Here is a 19,190-nt window from a genome sequence, read left to right on the forward strand (position 1 = left end):
TGTATGTGATGGATTGCTTTTCTCTTGCTGCTTTCAGGATTCTCCTTTCGTCTTTGACATTTGATAATCTGATTATTAAGTGTCTTGGCGTAGGCCTATTCAGATCTATTCTTTTTGGAGTACGCTGCACTTCTTGGATATTTTATGTCTTTCATAAGAGATGGGAAGTTTTCATTGATTATTTCCTCTATTATTATTGCCTACCCCTACCACCCCCTTTCCCTTCTCTTCTCCTTCTGGGATACCAATAATACGTAGATTCTTGTACTTTGTTTCATCTTTAGTTCCTGGAGATGTTGCTCATATTTTTTTCATTCTTTTCTCCATCTTCTCCTTTGTGTGTAGGCTTTCAGGTGTTTTGTTCTCCAGTTCTTCAGTGTTTTCTTCTGCCTCTTGATGTCTGCTGTGTATTTTTCCATTCTGTCTTTCATCTCTTGTGTTGTGCCTTTCATTTCCATAGATTGTACTAGTTGCTTTTTTGAACTTTCAATTTCTGCCATATATATGCCCAGTGTTTTCTTTACAGCCTCTCTCTCTTTGTGAAATATTCTCTAAAGTTTTTGAATTGATTTAGCATTAGTTGTTTAAATTCCTGTATCTCAGTTGAAAGTGTATGTTTGTTCCTTTGACTGGCTTATAGCTTCGTTTCTGTTAGTGTAGGTTGTAGTTTTCTGTTGTCTAGGCATCAGACCTCCTAGGCCACCCCAATTAGGTTTTCCCAGATGAGAACAGGTTCAGGTCACAGAAGGAGGAAATATTCAGTATCTGGTTCCCCTGATGGTTTTTCTTAGAGGATTAATACACCTGTGCTTTTTTGCCTGGCAGGTGCAGTCTCTCACTGCCTGTGTAAGAGGGTGTGGCCTGTGGCTCTCCTCCCCCAGGCTTTGGGGTCTGGTTCTGGAAAGGCGGGTGGAAAAGCTGGGCCCCTCCCTTTCCTTTGGGAAGCTATGCCCCCTCCAAAGAGGTCACTACCTCTCAGGAAGTTCTTTGTTTCTCTGACTCTGCTGATCAAAGTGTTTGGATTTTTAAATGGCTGAGTCTGTCTTTACTGCAGAGCGCTGCGGGCTGAAAGCGGCTGCAGTTTTCTCTACAGAGAGAGAAAGGGACAGAAAAGCTCCCAGGTTCACCCGTCAGCCTCTGGGCTTCCCGTCCTGAGACAGATATGTCCCCTGACTCTCCCAAGGTCAGTTGTCACCAAAAGCCTCCGTCTGCTTGTTGAGGGTTCATTGTCTGTATTTAGCAGTTAACATTAAAATCCCAGATGGGGCTGGGCTGCAGTACACTAGCTTGTTCGGAGAGTGCTGTTCTCTAGCACTGCGCAGCTTCCGTGAGGGATGGGCTCTTGGCTCTCGGCTCTCAGAGCGGGGTCCGCAGTTTTACCTTACAGATTTATGCTGCAATCTCGGGCATTCCTCCCAATTCAGGTTGGTGTATGATGAGTGGACGGTCACGTTTGTCCCCCTGCAGTTATTCTGGATTATTTACTAGTTTTCAGTCATTATGAATTGTTCCTGGGGGGGACTAACAGTCTTTCACTTCTCTCTATGTCGCCATCTTTTCTCCTCCATGAGTTTCTTTTAAAATAAAATATTTGCCTAAGTGTTCCATCTTAGATGTGTTCTCAGCATTTTAATTAGTTCTTTATTATATTAGAAATTATAATGGTGAGCAAGAAATGAGTACAATGTAGCAGAGCATTACATTTAATCAAACCCCTCTTTGGTCTAGCCTCATTCTTTTATAGCAGAGGGAGTTTGGTGCTTTTAAGAAATTCTATTTTACCGATCTTAGAGGCTTTGCTCAAATCACTTAGATGCTGGGTTTTCAGATGCCTTAAAATGTGTATGTATGTATTTTAGCACCATGTAAGTATCTATTGAAAATTAATTTCTGATTCAAAGATTTGATTATTGAAGGTGACTGCCTCTGACTTTAAGTAGCTTTCAATTTATTGTGGGATGAATTGCTTAAAGACTCAAACCCCTATTTTGTTTTTATGGTGTTTATAAAATGACCTATGGTGAACAGTTGTGTGACTGATTGTAAACAGAGCCGCATAGTGGTGCACATTTGTAAGATCTTAAGACTGCACTGTGCAGTTGTATTTTTGTCATCTCTTTAAAATGGTGTCTCTCTTTTTTCCTGCCCACTAACTGAAGCAGTTAGAGTCACCAAATAGAAAATTATTCTAGAGAATGTTCTCAAATCTCAGGGCATTTCTAAGAAAAGCGACAGTACCAGGAAGCAGAGGAAAAGAAAGAGATAAGACACTGAAATAAGAGTAGGATTAAACAATTGAGCTAAATAGAGAAAAAGACCTCTGAAAACAAATGATCTACCTAAAATTTAAGGAATTGGACTACAGTGTAAATTATTCTCTTGAAAGAAAATTTAAGTTAATGAAGATAGGATCTGTGTTAAGTTAGGGATTCTTTAAAAAGATTATCCTTGATTCAGTGACAGCAGACATAATCAAATAGTAGTTAAATATTAAACAGATGCTTATTTTGATTAAATAGTCTGTGTTTAGCTCTAGAATGGCTAGTCTTAAACATACAGAAAGTAACAGGCACTGGTGAGGATGGGGATAAAAGGGAAACTTAGTACATTGTTGGTGGGAGCGTGAAATGGTTAGCCACTGTGGAAAATAGTTTGGTGTTCTCTCAGAAAGTTGGACTTGGAAATACTATGTGACCTAGCAATCGCTCTTAGGGTTGTGTACCTAAAAATAAATGAAAGCAGGGACTCAGACAGATATTTGTGTACTGATGTTAATAGCAACATTGTTCACAATGGCTGGGGTGGAGGCAACCCAAAGTTCCATCAGTAGATGAATAAACATAATGTGGTGTATACATACAGTGGAATATCGTTCATCCATAGAGAGGAGAGAAGTTTTGATGTATGCAGCTACACGAATGACCCTTGAATACACTGTGTTGAGTGAAATATGTCAGACACAGAGGGACAGACGTTGCATGATTCCACTTGCATGCAATAGTTGGAGTGTGCAAATTCATACAGACAGAGAGTAGAGTACTTGTTGCTGGGATGGGGGAAGAGGGAGAGGGGAGAGTTAATACCTAATGGATGCAGGGTTTCTGTTTGAGGCGACCGGAAAGTTTTGGCAATGGATGGTGTTGAGTGTAGTACAGCATTGTGAGCATGACTGATCCTTCTGAATTGTATGTTTGGGGGTGGTTGAGATAGGAAAGGTCATGGCTTATACATGATTAAAGAGACGATGTTCCGGTTTGCTAATGCTGCCCTTTTGCAAAATACCAGAAATGGATTGGCTTTTATAAAGGGGGTTTATTTGGTTACACAGTTACAGTTTTAAGGCCATGAAGTATCCAAGGTAAGGCATCAATTGAGTACCTTCACTGGAGGATGGCCAATGATGTCCAGAAAACCTCTGTTAGCTCTGCAGGCATGTGGCTAGCATCCACTTGCTCCCAAGTTGTGTTTCAATACGGCATTCTCCAAAATGTTGCTCTTGGGGAGTTTTGTCCTCTCTTAGCTGCAGCTCCTCTTCAAAATGTCACTCTCAGTTGCTTTCTAAAATGACACTCACAGCTACTCTGAGTCCAGGCCTGTGTGGCTCTTTTTAAAGTACTCCAGTGATCCAATAAAGACCCACCCTGAATGGGTGGGATAATACCTCCATAGAAATAATCCAATGAAAGGTCTCACGCACAGTTGAATGAGTCACATCTCCACAGAAACACTGAACCAATAGGTTCCAACCTAATCCACACTAATATGTCTGCCCCCACAAGATTGCGTTAAAGAATATGGCTTTTTCTGGTGGACATAATATATACAAACTGGTACAGACAATAACAACTAAAGGCAATACATGATCCTAGGCTGGGTCTAATAATGGAGGAGAAAATGCCCACAAGGACATTATTGGGACATATGAAAAAACTGGAGCATAGAATGCAAACTGTATATCAATGTTAAATTTCTTGAACTTGATAACTACACTTAAGATGGTTACGTGAGTGAGTATTCTTGTTCTCAGGAAATGTACATGGAAGTATTAAGTGTTCAAAGAGCATGATGCATACAACCTACTCTCAAATGTTTAGAAAATAGATAAATAGAAAGATAGACAGGTTGATGAATAGATAGATAGAATGGTATGGTAATTGTGCAAAATGTTAAAAGCTGGTGGATCTGGGTATCTGAATGGGGGTTATACAGGAGTTCTCTGTATGGGGTTTGTATTATTTTTGCAAGTGCCCTGTAAGTTTGAGATTTTTTCAAAATAAAAAGATATGCTGGAAGGAGGGGCCGCGAAGAGGGAGGAGGAGGAAGAGGAAAGGGCCGGGCGGCAGCGGCGGCTGTAGGTTGTGCGGCGGCTCTCCCCTGGGCGGACGATGGACAGCCAGGGCAGGAAGGTGGTGGTGTGCGACAACGGCACCGGGTTTGTGAAGTGTGGATATGCAGGCTCTAATTTTCCAGAACACATCTTCCCAGCTTTGGTTGGAAGACCTATTATCAGATCAACCACCAAAGTGGGAAACATTGAAATCAAGGATCTAATGGTTGGTCATGAGGCAAGTGAATTACGCTCAATGTTAGAAGTCAACTACCCTATGGAAAATGGCATAGTCCGAAATTGGGATGATATGAAACACCTGTGGGACTATACATTTGGACCAGAGAAACTTAATATAGATACCAGAAATTGTAAAATCTTGCTCACAGAACCACCTATGAACCCAACTAAAAACAGAGAGAAGATTGTAGAGGTAATGTTTGAAACTTACCAGTTTTCTGGTGTGTATGTAGCCATCCAGGCAGTTCTTACTTTGTATGCTCAAGGTTTGTTGACTGGTGTAGTGGTGGACTCTGGCGATGGGGTAACTCACATTTGCCCAGTGTATGAAGGCTTTTCTCTCCCTCACCTTACCAGGAGACTGGATATTGCTGGGAGGGATATTACCAGATATCTTATCAAGCTGCTTCTGTTGAGAGGATACGCCTTCAACCATTCTGCTGATTTTGAAACTGTTCGCATGATTAAAGAAAAGCTGTGCTATGTGGGATATAATATTGAGCAAGAACAGAAACTGGCCTTAGAAACCACAGTGTTAGTTGAATCTTATACACTCCCGGATGGTCGCATTATCAAAGTTGGGGGAGAGAGATTTGAAGCACCAGAAGCTTTATTTCAGCCTCACTTGATCAACGTAGAGGGAGTAGGTGTTGCTGAATTGCTTTTTAACACAATCCAGGCGGCTGACATTGATACGAGATCTGAATTCTATAAGCACATTGTGCTTTCTGGGGGGTCTACTATGTATCCTGGGCTGCCATCATGGTTGGAACGTGAACTTAAACAGCTTTACCTAGAACGAGTTTTAAAAGGAGACGTAGAAAAACTTTCTAAATTTAAGATCCGCATTGAAGACCCACCTCGCAAAAAGCACATGGTATTCCTGGGTGGTGCCGTTCTAGCAGATATCATGAAAGACAAAGACAACTTTTGGATGACCCGACAAGAATACCAAGAAAAGGGTGTTCGTGTGCTGGAGAAACTTGGTGTTACTGTTCGATAAACTCTAAAGCTTGTTCCCATCACATCCCTAATGCTTTCCTTTTTCCTTTATTGCCAATCTTTGAACTCATTCAACTCCATGACATGGAAGAGGCCTCTCTGTGCCCTTTGACTGGAAAGGTCAGGTTTTATTCTGGCATCTTGGGGGTTGGCGGGGGAAGCTTTGTTAAATTTTTGTTAATGTGGGTAAATCTGCCTGTTGAATTCAACCACTTCCCTGCAAACAGAAACAAGAGGACAAAGGGTCCTGTCTGCTGCACTGTTTCTTCTAAGTAGGCATTTAGATCATTCCTCTAGGCTTCCTATTTTCACTTTACTGCTCTAATGCTGCTAGTTTTAGTCTTTAGCACACTAGGTGGTATGCCTTTATTAGCATAAGAAAAACTTTAACCGGAGCTTTCACGTATTACTGGGGTGGGGTGGTAAGGGATGGGTAGGCAGCCCCTGAACCCTATGTAGCATTTCCTGTGTAGTATGGCTCTTTAAACAGTTACTGCTGCAACTTGAAGAACGTAAAGCTTCTCTTTTTAGCATTTTAGGGAAATGTTAGGCTCAGAACAAAAGTGTTTTGCTTTGGGTTTTGTGTGGGTTGGGAAGGGGTGGTCTTTTGATTTTGATTTTTGAGCTTTTCTGCTCTGGGGTACGTAAGATGAACTTTATTTACAGTACTTTCATTTGGCAGGTTTTCTTCTATTTTTGGTATGCCTGGAAATGTTTCCATATGATATAAAAAGCAAGTGTAGTAGTCCATTACCATGTGGTTTAGGGATTTATTTGTTTTTTAAAATCAACCATGTCAGCTGGAACTAGACTCCCTAGAATCTGTCAGTGGAAAAATAACATTTAAAAATGCTTTTGGAAATTCAAGTTACAGATTTAAAAGTGCTTAAAAGCTGGTATTTTCTAAATGCTTCTGTTTATCCAGAAGCATTAATGTAACCCAGTGCCAAGTACCATTCTTGCAAATTATTATTTTATATAACTGACCAGTGCTTATTTAATAAAACAAGCAGAACAAATAGTCACTGGCAGTAGGTTGTAATTGTTGGGTTAAAAATAACGTTGGAATATGGGACTTGTTGCCAGTTGGGTAATTTGCATTAGTTTTTTTGTTTGTTTATGTTTGCTTTAATTTGAAACTTGCAAGTGGAATAAAATCTAAAGTGTTGGCCCCCCCAAAGAAATCACGTTTTAAATTTGTATTTGTATTGAAAAACTAATCATAAATGCTAATTCCAGCCATCTTTTATACTTGAAAGAAAAGTTGGTATTTTCTAAATGTTAAGCAGACTTTACTGCCTGTATTAGAAAATCATATTTGTGCATTCTATTGTTATTGCTTGGTATTTGTTATCAAATAATACCCAGGCGTGAGTTCTTTCTAAATTTGGAAAATAAAGTAAAATAAAAAAAAAAAAAAAAAAAAAAAGATATGCTATATTAAAAAATATATACGCTACATTATCTTGGTGTATCTGGAACTTTTACCCCCCAGAACACAGGGGTTTTTCTGAGTAGCAACTGTTCTTGCAGGAGTGGCAACTGGTCTAGAAGAGAGGGCAAAGGAGAGGAAATATTCCTGGTCTCTTCCATTCTTTCTTCCTAAGCCTCAGGATCTGATTGGTTAAGCAGCAGGAGGAGTGTCATGGTGACTCACAATGGCACTTAGAACCCTGAGACCCAATAGCAAGATCCAAAAACTGGCCACCGTCACCTGGGTTACTTCTGGTTAAAAACAGAATACAGTGAGTGAGAGGTGCTGAAAGAGGGAGTGAATATTACATATGGATGAGTACCGTCTCCTTATCTATTCCCTGGTCATTCAGCTTCCTTGTCCTCAGAGCTCTTCTCTGGTCATTCAGCTTCTTTGTCCTCAGAGCTCTTCTCTGTTTTGTGCAAAACCTCTCCACTAAAACTTCTCCTGAGGGAGAGATTACTAAAATTTACTAACACTGTGTTTTTATTGCATTGTAACAGGGCCACTGGGCAACGGACTTGTGATTTGGGCCTCAAGTGCCAATCAAGAACTCGGTCCAAGGTAAGATTCTCTACTTCCTCCTCAATCACAGAATCCAGCATTTTACCATGGCTCCAAAATTATTACTTGTATAATGCACATTTCACGTCATAAGTGGGGTGTTTGTAGAAATTTTGGTTGTGAGTAAGCATATTTCTCATGCTTTAGTACCTTCCAATCTCCGATATAGAGCAACTATATTTTAAATATTAAAGTATGACCTATGCAGGTATTGTCTAAGAGGTAGGGCATGTCAACTGCTCCCCTCCTGAGGATCTGACATGGCTATTATGATTGCATGTGCTGTTTCTCCATATTGGTTGCCCCAGTGTGGTGAATCTCACATGACAACTGAGGAAATCTAGGTATGGCAGTCTGTGAGAGGGATCCAGTTTACACACGCCATTTGTTGAGTGGCAGAGAAGTGTCAGTCATCTGGGTTTCCAGTTAGCACATATATAACCGTGTGAAGACAGTCTGAAACCTGTGTTCAGTGTCTTAAACAAATTGGAGAAGAATGAGAACCATTATTAATGTACAGTACTTTATTAACAAAAAGAAGTGGCAAAATTTTCTCAAGGGATTGTCTTCCTAGAGTAACCAAAGCAATCACCTAAGAAGGAGGTCAAGAAAGGTTGGTAGATATAAGTTAAACATATAACAATAAATTTTGCCTACCCTTCCAAAAATTAATCAAGAAATATAATATAAAAGCATATAATATCCAATTCACTTTGGTGAAAAATATTACAAAACACCTACAAATTTCATTAACAAAAAAATGGGGAAAATACACATGAAACATTCTATGAACTTCCTAATTGGACACTAAAAGAATATAAGGATTATCATTTTTTTCTGAAAGGAAGACTAATTTTTGAAATGATATCAATTAGTCTTCAAATTAATCTGAATTCAGTACAATCCTAACCATAAATTATAACAAGATTTGTGTGTGTGTGTGTGTGTGTGTGTGTGTGTGTGAAACTGGAAGAGTGTATATAAAATTATCTTGCAGAGAAAATTAAGTGATTATCCAAGAGGGGGAGCTTGCCATAGTAGAAACAAAACCTCCTTTAGAGAATTAGCAATTGACACAGGAATTGACAAATACGTCAATGGAACAGAACAGAACAGAGATTATAGAACTAGAATTACATGTATGTTGGAATCAAAGACATAATAAAGCTGGCATGTTAAACCAGATGATGCTCCAAAGCAGACGCATGTGGCCACAAATTGTGTATGGGAGGTGGATAGAGAGGTAGAAGTGCAGAAGGGGCTTCTGGGTTTTCCTATAAATAATTGTGGATTCCATCAACTTTTTCAGGCTTTCTCTGTCCCAGTCTCTTCCTGAAGCCATCTGTGGAGTCAAGCAATCATGGACGTAAAACGCTCTGAAAACAATCCCAGAATGTCTGCACTGAGAGCCAAGAAGGTGGAAGAATACTTAAAACACAACCTACCCCCCAAAAATATGCTAACTTTTTTACTTGGTAGACAACTGGGGAGACACAAGAATGATGGGGACCTGACAAAGTGGCTGTGGGCATTGATAATGGAAACCCCTGGGTGGAGTTGGCCTTTGCCAAAACACCATGTATATTACTCATCTGTGTTCTCTGGGGATTATGAAAAATCCAAGAAAATGGTGTGGATAAACAAATACCTCCCCTGATGGAACTATTAAAATTGAAACTGTTTTCACTTCTCTAGGATTGATGTGTTCTTTGCTCATGTAGCCTCTTTACTTCTGACCCATCTCTGTGCTACCCAAAGCCCTCAGTCATGTGAACTCTGGCTACTCACACTCAACAGGGTGTTTGCTAACATTGCAGAGTCTGGGAATTTGTGGTAGAGAGGGTCCCTCTTGTTTTGGTTTGCTAAAGCTGCCGAAATGCAAAATACCAAAAGTAGATTGGCTATTACAGTGGGGTTTATTAGTTCACAAATTTACAGTTCTAGGGCCATGAAAATGTCCCAATTAAGGAATCAAGAGATAGATACCTTCACTGAAGAGAGGCCGATGGCATCTGAAACATGTCCTGTCAGCTGGGAAAGCGTGTGGCTGGTATCTGCTGGTCCTTTGCTCCCAGGTTGTGTTGCTTCAGGCTGATTCTAGTGGCTTTCTCTTTACATGTCTGTGGGTTCTCAGCTTCTCCAGGGCAAACTCTGGGCTTCATCTCTTAGCTTAGCATCATCTTTCTTTCTGCATCTCCAACTGTCTGTGTCTGTGCCAGCTCTGGGCTCTCTCTCGCTCCCTGAGCTCTCTTAAGACTCCAGTAAACTGATAAAGACCCACTTTGAATAGGCGGGGTCACATCTCCATGGAAACAATCTAATCAAAAGGTCCCACCCACACAATAGGTCCCACCCACACAACAGATTTGCCTCCACAAGATTGGATTAAAAGAACATGGCCTTTTCTGGGGAACATAATAGACTCAAACCAGCACATTCCACCCTCTGGACCCCCAAAAGACACGTTTTTTCCCTATGCAAAATACATTCATTCCACCATGATATCATACAAGCATTAAATCATTTCAGAACAAGATTAAGTACAAAGTCTTATCAAATCAGTTACAGGCGTGGTTTGTCCTATTGCAAAATTCCCCTCTGGCTGTGGACCTGTGAAACTTAGAAGTTATCTGCTTCCAAAATACAAAGGAGGAACAGTCATAGGATAAACATTCCCATTGCCATGGGGAGAAAAAACAGGGTTCCAAGGTCTAAAACTGTTCCTAAAACCTGCAGGGCAAACTCCATTACATTCCAAAATCTGAAATTTACAGAACAATGTTTTATCCTCGGGGCTTGAGAGAACAGGAGTCCAACCCTTTCCAAGGGCCTTCATGGAAGCCCTTTTCTCTCCAAACACTGGGGTGAGTGCTCCAACATATCCACACATTGGGAAGACCACCTTCTTCTCAGCCCCACCCTCCTCAAACATAGGGGCGCCACCCAGACTCTCTGCATTGCTGGATCACAGGCTCTCCCCTCTCCAAACAGTGAGGTGGTGGCCAGGCTCTCCCAATCTCTGGGGAAGGTGCTCCACCCTCTCTTAAGCCTGGGGCATCAACTCTTTCTGAACAATGGAGTAGCCAGGCTCCCCTCAATTCCCCAAGCATCTGAGAGCTCTTAGGTGGCAGCAAACTAACCCTCAGGGCAAACTCACCCTCTCCATGTGCATGGATGGGTCCGCTCGCCTGTCCCAAGTTTTCTTGACTCCAGACCTTAGCTTCCATGGTTCTGCCTTTGAAGTTATATTTTCTTCCATCTGTACCTTTTCTGTCTCTGTTAGTCCAGGCCAGCAGTGGTGCTGTTCACACAGATCTTGTAAAAAATCTGTCAGTTTCCCACACAGCATACAGGGATCAAAACTATCAGACAATAGGGCTTTCCACAAATCCTTTCTGGATAACTCCATTACCAATCCTGGCTTTTCCTGCAATGGCTGGCTATTTCCATATTTGGTTAAACACGCACATGGGGCACTATTCTCTGGGGATTCATTTTCTAAAGGTTCAGAATTCTCCAAACTATCAGTTTCCGGTTTCTTTGTATCCAAGAGTTCAGTTCTCAGCTTATTTCTTTCCTCTTGCATTTTGCTATCAGCTGCAAGGAGAAGCCAAGCTGCGTCTTCCACATGTAGTTTGGAGACCTGTTCAGCTAAGTATCCCAGGTTGTTGCTTTCAAATTCTGCCTTCCACCCAACACCAGGACTCAATTTTGCCAAATTCTCTGCCACTTTAAAACAGGGATCAACTTTCTTCCAGTTTGCAATGACACATTCACCATTTCTGTTTAAGTCTGCATCAGAAGTATCTTTACAGTCCATATTTCTACAAAGTCTCTTCAAAGCAATCTAAGCCTTTTCCATGAAGCTCCTCACGATTCTTTCAGAATCGTCCCCTTATTCATTTAAAAAGCCGTTCCAACATGTTTGGTATTTACAAACTCTGCAGCACCCCACTTCTCTGGTACCAAAATCTGTTCCAGTTTGCTAAAGCTGCCAGAATGAAATATACCAGAAATGGATTGGCTTTTTACAAAGGAGGTTTATTTGGTTACAAATTTACAGTTCTAAGGCCATAAAAGTGTCCAAACTAAGGCATCAACAAGAAGATACCATCACTGAAGAAATGCCAATGGCGTCCAGAACACCTCTGTCAGCTGGGAAGGCACGTGGTTGGTGTCTGCTCATGTTTTGTTCCCAGGTTGCATTGCTTTAAGCTTCTGATTCCAGTGGCTTTCTCTTCAAGCATCTGTGGGTTCTCACTTAGCTTCTCCAGGGAAAATTCTGGGCTTCATCTCTTAACATCTTCAAATGTGTTTCTTGCTGCAACTCCAAGTGTCTGGGTCTGTGTCAGCTCTGGGTTCTCTCTCCCTGAGCTCTCTTACGACTCCAGTAAACTAATAAAGACCCACTTTGAATAGGTGGGGTCACATCTCCATGGAAACAATCTAATCAAAAGGTCCCACCCATAATAGGTTTGTCCCACAAGATTGGATTAAAAGAACATGGCCATTTATGGGGTACATAATAGATTCAAACCAGCACAGTTTATGAGGGGGAAAATGTCCCATACCTCAAATTTACTAAGGGCATAGGGGCTTTAATGAGGCCACTTGGAGGTCCTGATTTGTCTCCCTTGAGATTTTGGGAAGATAGTGAGCATAGGTCAGAATCACCAATAAGAAATTTTAAATGGGAGGGTCTGAAGAGAAGAGAATTGTCCTGGATTCTCCGAAAGGGAGTTCTCTTAAGCAATCCCTTGTGGTACTGATAGAAACCTCTGCCCCTGGTAGAAAAGAGAGTCTGCAAATAAAAGTCACACTGATGCCAGCAAGTCTGTTTATCCTCACCAGATAGCCACAGCCTTGCACAGTGGTCCTGCTTATGGGGGTTGCTAATGAACAGACAGTGACCCAAGAACTCTGGGCAGCTCATGCCCACCCCCCACAGCTCCTCTAGCCCATGCTTCCCTTGAGACTCAGATGTTCCTTGCCCCTCTCCATCCCCCCACATCCTCCCTTTATAAACTGCTCCCCTGAACCAGCCCCTTGAACCGTAACTTTCTTTTCTTTCTGCTCCACACACGTGCTATTTTAGCTCAGTAAACTTCTATACTTTGGTTTTCAGAGTGTTCTCAGCCTTAACAGACAGAAGTGATGTTTTGGGGAAACTGGAAATAAATAAGGTGTTCATAAGTATGAGAATGGTGAATATCAGAAATTCTAATAAAAGAGAAGGCAATTTCATACTCTGAATATTTGTCTACACTCTTCTGGAAAACTTGAGTTGCCCCTCCATGATAAACAGATGGTAAATACACAATAACTTTTCAGGGAAAGCTTGATACATTTTCATTTTATATATTTGCATGTTTTCATTTTATTGTTTAAGTCAACCATGTATGCTATTTGCCAGAGCAGCTTCTATGGTTAACTTAAACAATGAGAAGTTATTGTCTCATCGTTTCAGAGGCTAGAAGGCTTGCTTCGTCCCAGGGTTTGCAGCATCTGGCTGACCTGCAATCCTTGGGTTCCTCGGTTTATATGCCACATGGCCATGAACTCTCCTTTTTCTTCTGTGTTCTGTTGACTTCTGGCTTACAGCTCCTCCCCATGGTTTTCTCTTCATAAAGCCTCCAGCAGTAGGATTAAGGCCCAACTGAATGAGGTTGGGCCACACCTTAACTAAAAATATCTTCATAAGTTACTGTTTACAATGGGTTCACACCCACAGGAATGGATTCAGATTAAGAACATGTTTTTATCTGGGGTACATAATTCAAACTACCAAAGAAGCTTTTATCATTTTATTTATAAAGCCAGTGAAAAGTTCCCTATGTCTGAGATGATAACAGATTGAACAATGGGAAGGTTAGCTGAATTTTGTGTATGAAGACAATTTAACTCACAGGAATCTGTTATTTACATGACGTAAGATCTGCCTTCATTTTTCTGTAAAATGTCTGATTTTTGTGGCCATATCTGATTTCCTTTCTGTGTGATTACACAAAAACTAAATTAGCATTAGGTGTTTTATTTTAAATTAAAGAGGTTGATTCTATTACTGAATAAGTACTACAGCAGGTAATGAACACACATTTATTGCTACCTTTCTACATATTTTCACCTAAGAGATTCAAACTTCTGTTACAAAATGAAGAAGAAGCTATTAAATGATGCTTTCTATCTCTTTGAATTTGTTATTCCTAGTCACCTCATAAGTAATATCAGACAATTTTCCTTATGCGTCTTGATTATCTCACTGAGCACAAAGTTTTCAAGATTCTTTCGTGTTGTAACATGTCTCATGGCTTCATTATTTCTTATGGCCAAATAACATCCCATTGTGTAAATGTATCATATTTTGTTTATCCATTCAGTTGATGATGGACATTTTGGTTGTTTTTACCTTTTGGCTATTGTGAATAACACTGCTATAAGCATTGTTGTACAAGTATCTGTTTTCAACCCTGTTTTCTCTCTCTTTGGGCATATACCTAGAAGTGAGATTGTCAGGTCAAACGGTAAGTCTATATTTAACTTTTTGAGGAAACACCATATTGCTTTCCACAACGGCTGAATTTTGCCATTTTACGTTCTCGCCATGTTCTAGTTTGTTAATGCTGCTGGAATGCAAAACACCAGAAATTGATTGACTTTCATAAAGGGGGTTTATTTGGTTACAAAGTTACAGTCTTAAGGCCATAAAGTGTCCAAGGTAGGTCATCAACAATTGGGTACCTTCACTGGAGGATGGCCAGTGGCGTCCGGAAAACCTCTGTTAGCTGGGAAGGCACATGGCTGGCATCTTCTCCAGAGTTCTGGTTTCGAACTGGCTTTCTCCCAGGATGTTCCTCTCTAGGCTGCAATTCCTCAAAAATGTCACTCTTAGTTGCTCTTGGGGTGTTTTTCCTCTCTTGGCTTCTCCGGAGCAAAAGTCTGCTTTCAATGGCTGTCTTCAAACTGTCTCTCATCTGCAGCTACTCTCTCAGCGCCTGTGCATTCATCAAAGTGTCCCTCTTGGCTGTAGCAAGCTTGCTCCTTCTGTCTGAGCTTATATAGTGCTCCAGTAATTTAATTCAGACCCACCTTGAATGGGTGGGGCAACACCTCCATAGAAATTATCCAACCAAAGGTCTTGTCCACAGTTGATTGAATCACATCTCCACGGAAACACCCAAAAGATTCCAAAATCTAATCAACACTAATATGTCTGCCCACACAAGATTGCATCAAAGATAATGGTGTTTTGGGGGACATAATACATCGAACTGGCACACACCAACAACGCATTAGAATTCCAATTTCCAAAGGAAAATTTAGATTTCAGAATGAGTGAGTGGAAATTTATACTCTCATATGCTTTTGTAGAAGGGTAAATTGTCATAATAATTATTGGAGGACAATATGACAGAGTTATTAATTTTTTTAATGCATATGTCCACTAACAAATAAATACCACCTCTAGAAATTTTTCTTAAACATTTTATTTTGAAACAATTTCAAATTTATGAGACAGTTGCAAAATCCATACAAAGAACTCTAACCTACCTATCCTGATAGGCAGATCCACCAATTTTAATATTTTTCCACATTTGCTATATCATTCTATTTATCCATCTACCTTTCTGTTCATCTGTCTATTTATTCCGTTTTATAAACACGAGAGTAGGTTGTATATATCATGCTCCTTGAACATGTAATACTTCCATGTATATTTCTTAAGAACACAGATACTCACTTTTGTAAGCATCTTAAGTACAGTTATCAAGCTCAAGAATGTTAACATTGTTACAAAGCTTTTGATCTATATTTCAATTTTTTTTTCCACATTTCCCAGTAGTGTCCTTTTGGGCCCTTTCTCCTCCATTATTAGATCTAGTCCAGGCTCATGTACTACTTTTAATTGCTATTGTATCTTTGACAGCTCTTTTTTTTTTTTTTAATTCTGGAAACATATATACAACATAATCTTTCCCATCTCAACCACTCCCAAGCATACCATGCAGTGGGATTAATCACATACACAATGTTGTAGTAGCCTCACCACCATCTGTTACCAGAACTTCCCCATCACTCCCAAGAGAAACCCTACCTAATTATGCATTAACTCCTCATTTCCTCTCCCTGCTTCCCATCCCTGGCAACCTGTACCCTACTTTCTGTATGCACTTGCATATTCCACCTATTTCATATACGTAGAACCTGCAGTATCTATCCATTTGTGTCAGACATTTCATTGAAATGATGTTTTCAAGGTTCAAACATGTTGCATCAGGACTTCATTCCTTTTTACAGGTGAATAATAGTCTATTATATGTATATACCACATTATATTTAATCATTCATTGGTTGATGGGCATGTGGGTTGTTTCCATCTTTTGGCAATGGTGAATAATGTCTCTATGAACATCAGTGTGAAAATATCTGAGTTCCTGCTTTCACTTCTTTGGGGTACATACCTAGAAGTAGGATTGCCAGGTCATATGGTAATTCTGTAGTTAACTTTCTGAGGAACCACAAAAGTGTTTTCCACAGTGGCTGCACCACTTTACATTCCCACCAACAATGAATGAGTGTTCCTCTTTCTCCACATCCTCTCCAAAATTTGTTATTTTCTGATTCTTCAATAGTAGCCATTTTAGTGGGTGTAAAGTGGTATCTCATTGTGGTTTTGGTTTGCATTTCCCTCATGGCTAATGATGCTGAGCATTTTTCATGTGCCTATTAACCATTTGCATGTCTTCTTTGGGGAACTGTCTATTTGAGTCCTTTGGTCAATTTTTAATTGAGTTCTTTGTCTTTTTGTTGTTGAATTGTAGAAGATATTTATAGATTCTGGCTATTACATGCTTATAAAACATGTGGTTTCCGCAATTCTAGAAATTTAGCTTGTTGATGCACATGCATAAATGGATGCTCACTGCATTTTTTATAGCTTAGCTGGTTTTTTTTTTTTTTTTTTTTTTTTGGATGCAGCATTGAATTATAGTGAGAAACCAGGCCCCAATGCCTACTTCTGGCTGTGGGGCTCTTTATCTTCAATGCCACCCAGTCTGTGTAGTCACAACTACCACCAGGCAAGTAATTTTTACAGCAGTAGAAGTAAAGGATTTGCTGATTAATAGGTAAAATAAGGACCCTACAGATGGAAACCAAAGCCCATTTCCTGAAATTCAATCATGTCTCCTGCTTTTCACTCAGAATATAATCTAGGACTGTACTCTCCCAGTGATGATAACCCATTGTCCGGGATATTAACCTCATCTCATTACTATAGCCAAGAGATTCATCATGAGTATATTCTATTTGACCTAATTAACTGAAGAAAAACTGGGAAAAATAAAGGGCTGGCACATACATTGAAGCATGGAAGTACATTTTGGCTTTAAAAAACATGTCTACAAATTCTTTGATAGTCCTCCTTTCAAGAGGTGGAGACTAACTTTCTTCCCATTAAATTTGAGTTGGGCTTCACGACACTTTTTTTAATGCATAGAATGTGGTGGAAAAGACCGTGTACGACTGGGTCTTAAAAGGCATTGTGGCTTCCTTCTTGCTTTCTCTTGAATCACTTTCTCTGCAGGAAGGTAGCTCCCATGTTGTGAGGACACCCAAGCAGCCTGTGAAGAGGCTCAAGCAGCGAGGTAATGAGGCCTCCTGGCAAGAGCCAGTTGCCTAGCTATCTTGAAATCAGATCCTTTAGTCCCAGTTAAGTCCTCAGATAGTTACTACCTCTGCTGGTATCGTGACAGCAATCACAAGAGGGACTCAGAGGCAGCAACATCGAGCTAAACCACTCCCAAATTCCTGACTCTCAGAAACTGTGAGATTAAAATCACTTGTCTCTTTAAACTGTTAAGTTTTGAGTCAATTTATTATCCAGCAATAGATAACCAAAACAGGGAGGGAACAAGCAGTTTGAGGTTAACAAAGAAGGTGCTTGGGTGATGAATATTCTCCTCACCCCATGCTCAGGGAATGACTTTATTACAACTTCGTTAATAAAGACTATGTACCATAAAGTCTTCACTGTACCAAGAAATAGCATTATTACAGTGGAAGGAGGGTTGGAAATTAGCTTATAGTATATTATTTGGGATAGAAGGTAGTTTGAAGAAATTTATATTACAAGAATCTTCTTATATGTTGCAGATGGCACTTTGTTATATATTTTGCTTTAGGTTTTTGTCTCTCATATTCTTTATCACCAAAAAGTTCCTAGTGTAACTTCATTGATCGAAAGAAAAACCTCAAAGCTTTGACAACCGAATTTGTGTTCCAAGTTGGTGTACTAATTTTTAACTCCACATTTTCAAAAGATAAGCACGATATATTTTTATATTCTTAGGACAAACACTTCCTCTATTTCTGATAGAGGAATATTATATATTATATATTATATATAATAATATTATTAGCTACCTCTAGCATCTGGAATTTTCTTGCTTAGGTTCAAGTGAGGATTTTATTTTAAGCAATGCCTTTCTTGGATCACTTTCCATTGCAGAAAATAAAATTCTTCATGGGATACAAAGCATTCAGCTTAGCTTCTTCTCCCAGTCAGCTGTTTTCACTAGGCAAATTTACTTTGCATTATTCACATTTTATAGGTTTCCTGCTAGCAAGCCTTGCAAACTCTTGAATCTGTTTTACCACATTTCTGACACTTCCATTACTTGATTTATTATGTTTTCAACCTGCAATATTTTCAATATTTTCAAGACCTTGTTTCTAGTGTACATATGGTTCCTTTAGATAAGGAGGGAAAATACTGTATGATTTCTTACCTTGATTCTTCTCTCCGATGGCTATTTCAATATTTTCACAAAGTGTGAACCCTCCTGTATTCATTCTTGTATTCTGTATTCATTCTCTCCGTTAGACCTTTCACACTGACAGGTGTCTAGCTGTGGCAAAGTTTTTCATGAACGATTGTTAAAGCGTTTCACAGACTTTCAGTTCTCAGTAATATATTTATTTATCCCATGCCTTGTTCCAAAAAAAGTGTGTGTGGGGGGGGGGGGGCGGGAGTGGTGGTGGAAGCATTTAGCTTGGGTTTTCAGTAAGAAATGCAAGCTTCCTTCAGTTATTTACTATTTCCAAAATGTATTTTCACTATAGTCACCATGGAAAGTGTAAAGCAGCATGCTAAGCACGGAGCAAGCACTCAGTAAAGGGTTATTGGTTGTCACTACTTATTCCTACCAAGCTTGTATTTCCCCGAAATGTATTCTAGGCATTGTTCTGCACAGGCGCCGTTGGCTGGTGGACGCTGGGCCGAGTCCTGCGTGGGGCAGCGAAAGGAGACAAGAGAGAGCAACGGGGTGGGGCATCGTCTGGGACACCAGAGACCAAAGCGCCAGAGCTGGCTGCGCCTGGGAGGGAGCTGGGCTCCTCGGCCTGGTCTTGGCGCCCCGCCCCGCCCAGGGGCGCGCAACCCTGCTGTCCCCGCACCAGCCCGGGCTGCCTTCACAGGCGGGTGTGGCTGTTTTCGGGTCCAAGGAGCTCCGAGCTGACTTGCCCCGGCCCGACCCAGGGCGCGGCCCGGAGGTTTCCCACTTGCCCTTTCGACGCTTCTGCTTT

The 19,190-nt window shown here is 40.4% G+C and overlaps 1 protein-coding gene across 1 annotated transcript; it reads left to right on the forward strand.

The window, feature by feature from the left end:
* Positions 1-4,304: 4,304 nt before the first annotated feature.
* Positions 4,305-5,984, forward strand: LOC119524065 (actin-related protein 2-like). The gene has a single exon (XM_037822734.1). It carries the CDS (start codon positions 4,386-4,388, stop codon positions 5,568-5,570), a length of 1,185 nt encoding a protein of 394 aa, XP_037678662.1. The 5' UTR covers positions 4,305-4,385; the 3' UTR covers positions 5,571-5,984.
* Positions 5,985-19,190: the final 13,206 nt, after the last annotated feature.

This window comes from Choloepus didactylus, chromosome Y (genome assembly GCF_015220235.1).
Source record: "Choloepus didactylus isolate mChoDid1 chromosome Y, mChoDid1.pri, whole genome shotgun sequence".
Lineage (NCBI taxonomy): Eukaryota > Metazoa > Chordata > Mammalia > Pilosa > Megalonychidae > Choloepus > Choloepus didactylus.

What these genes read in the sequence shown, in the direction of transcription:
- LOC119524065 (XM_037822734.1), top strand. Translation starts at nt 4,386, where the DNA reads ATGGACAGCCAGGGCAGGAAGGTGGTGGTGTGCGACAACGGCACCGGG.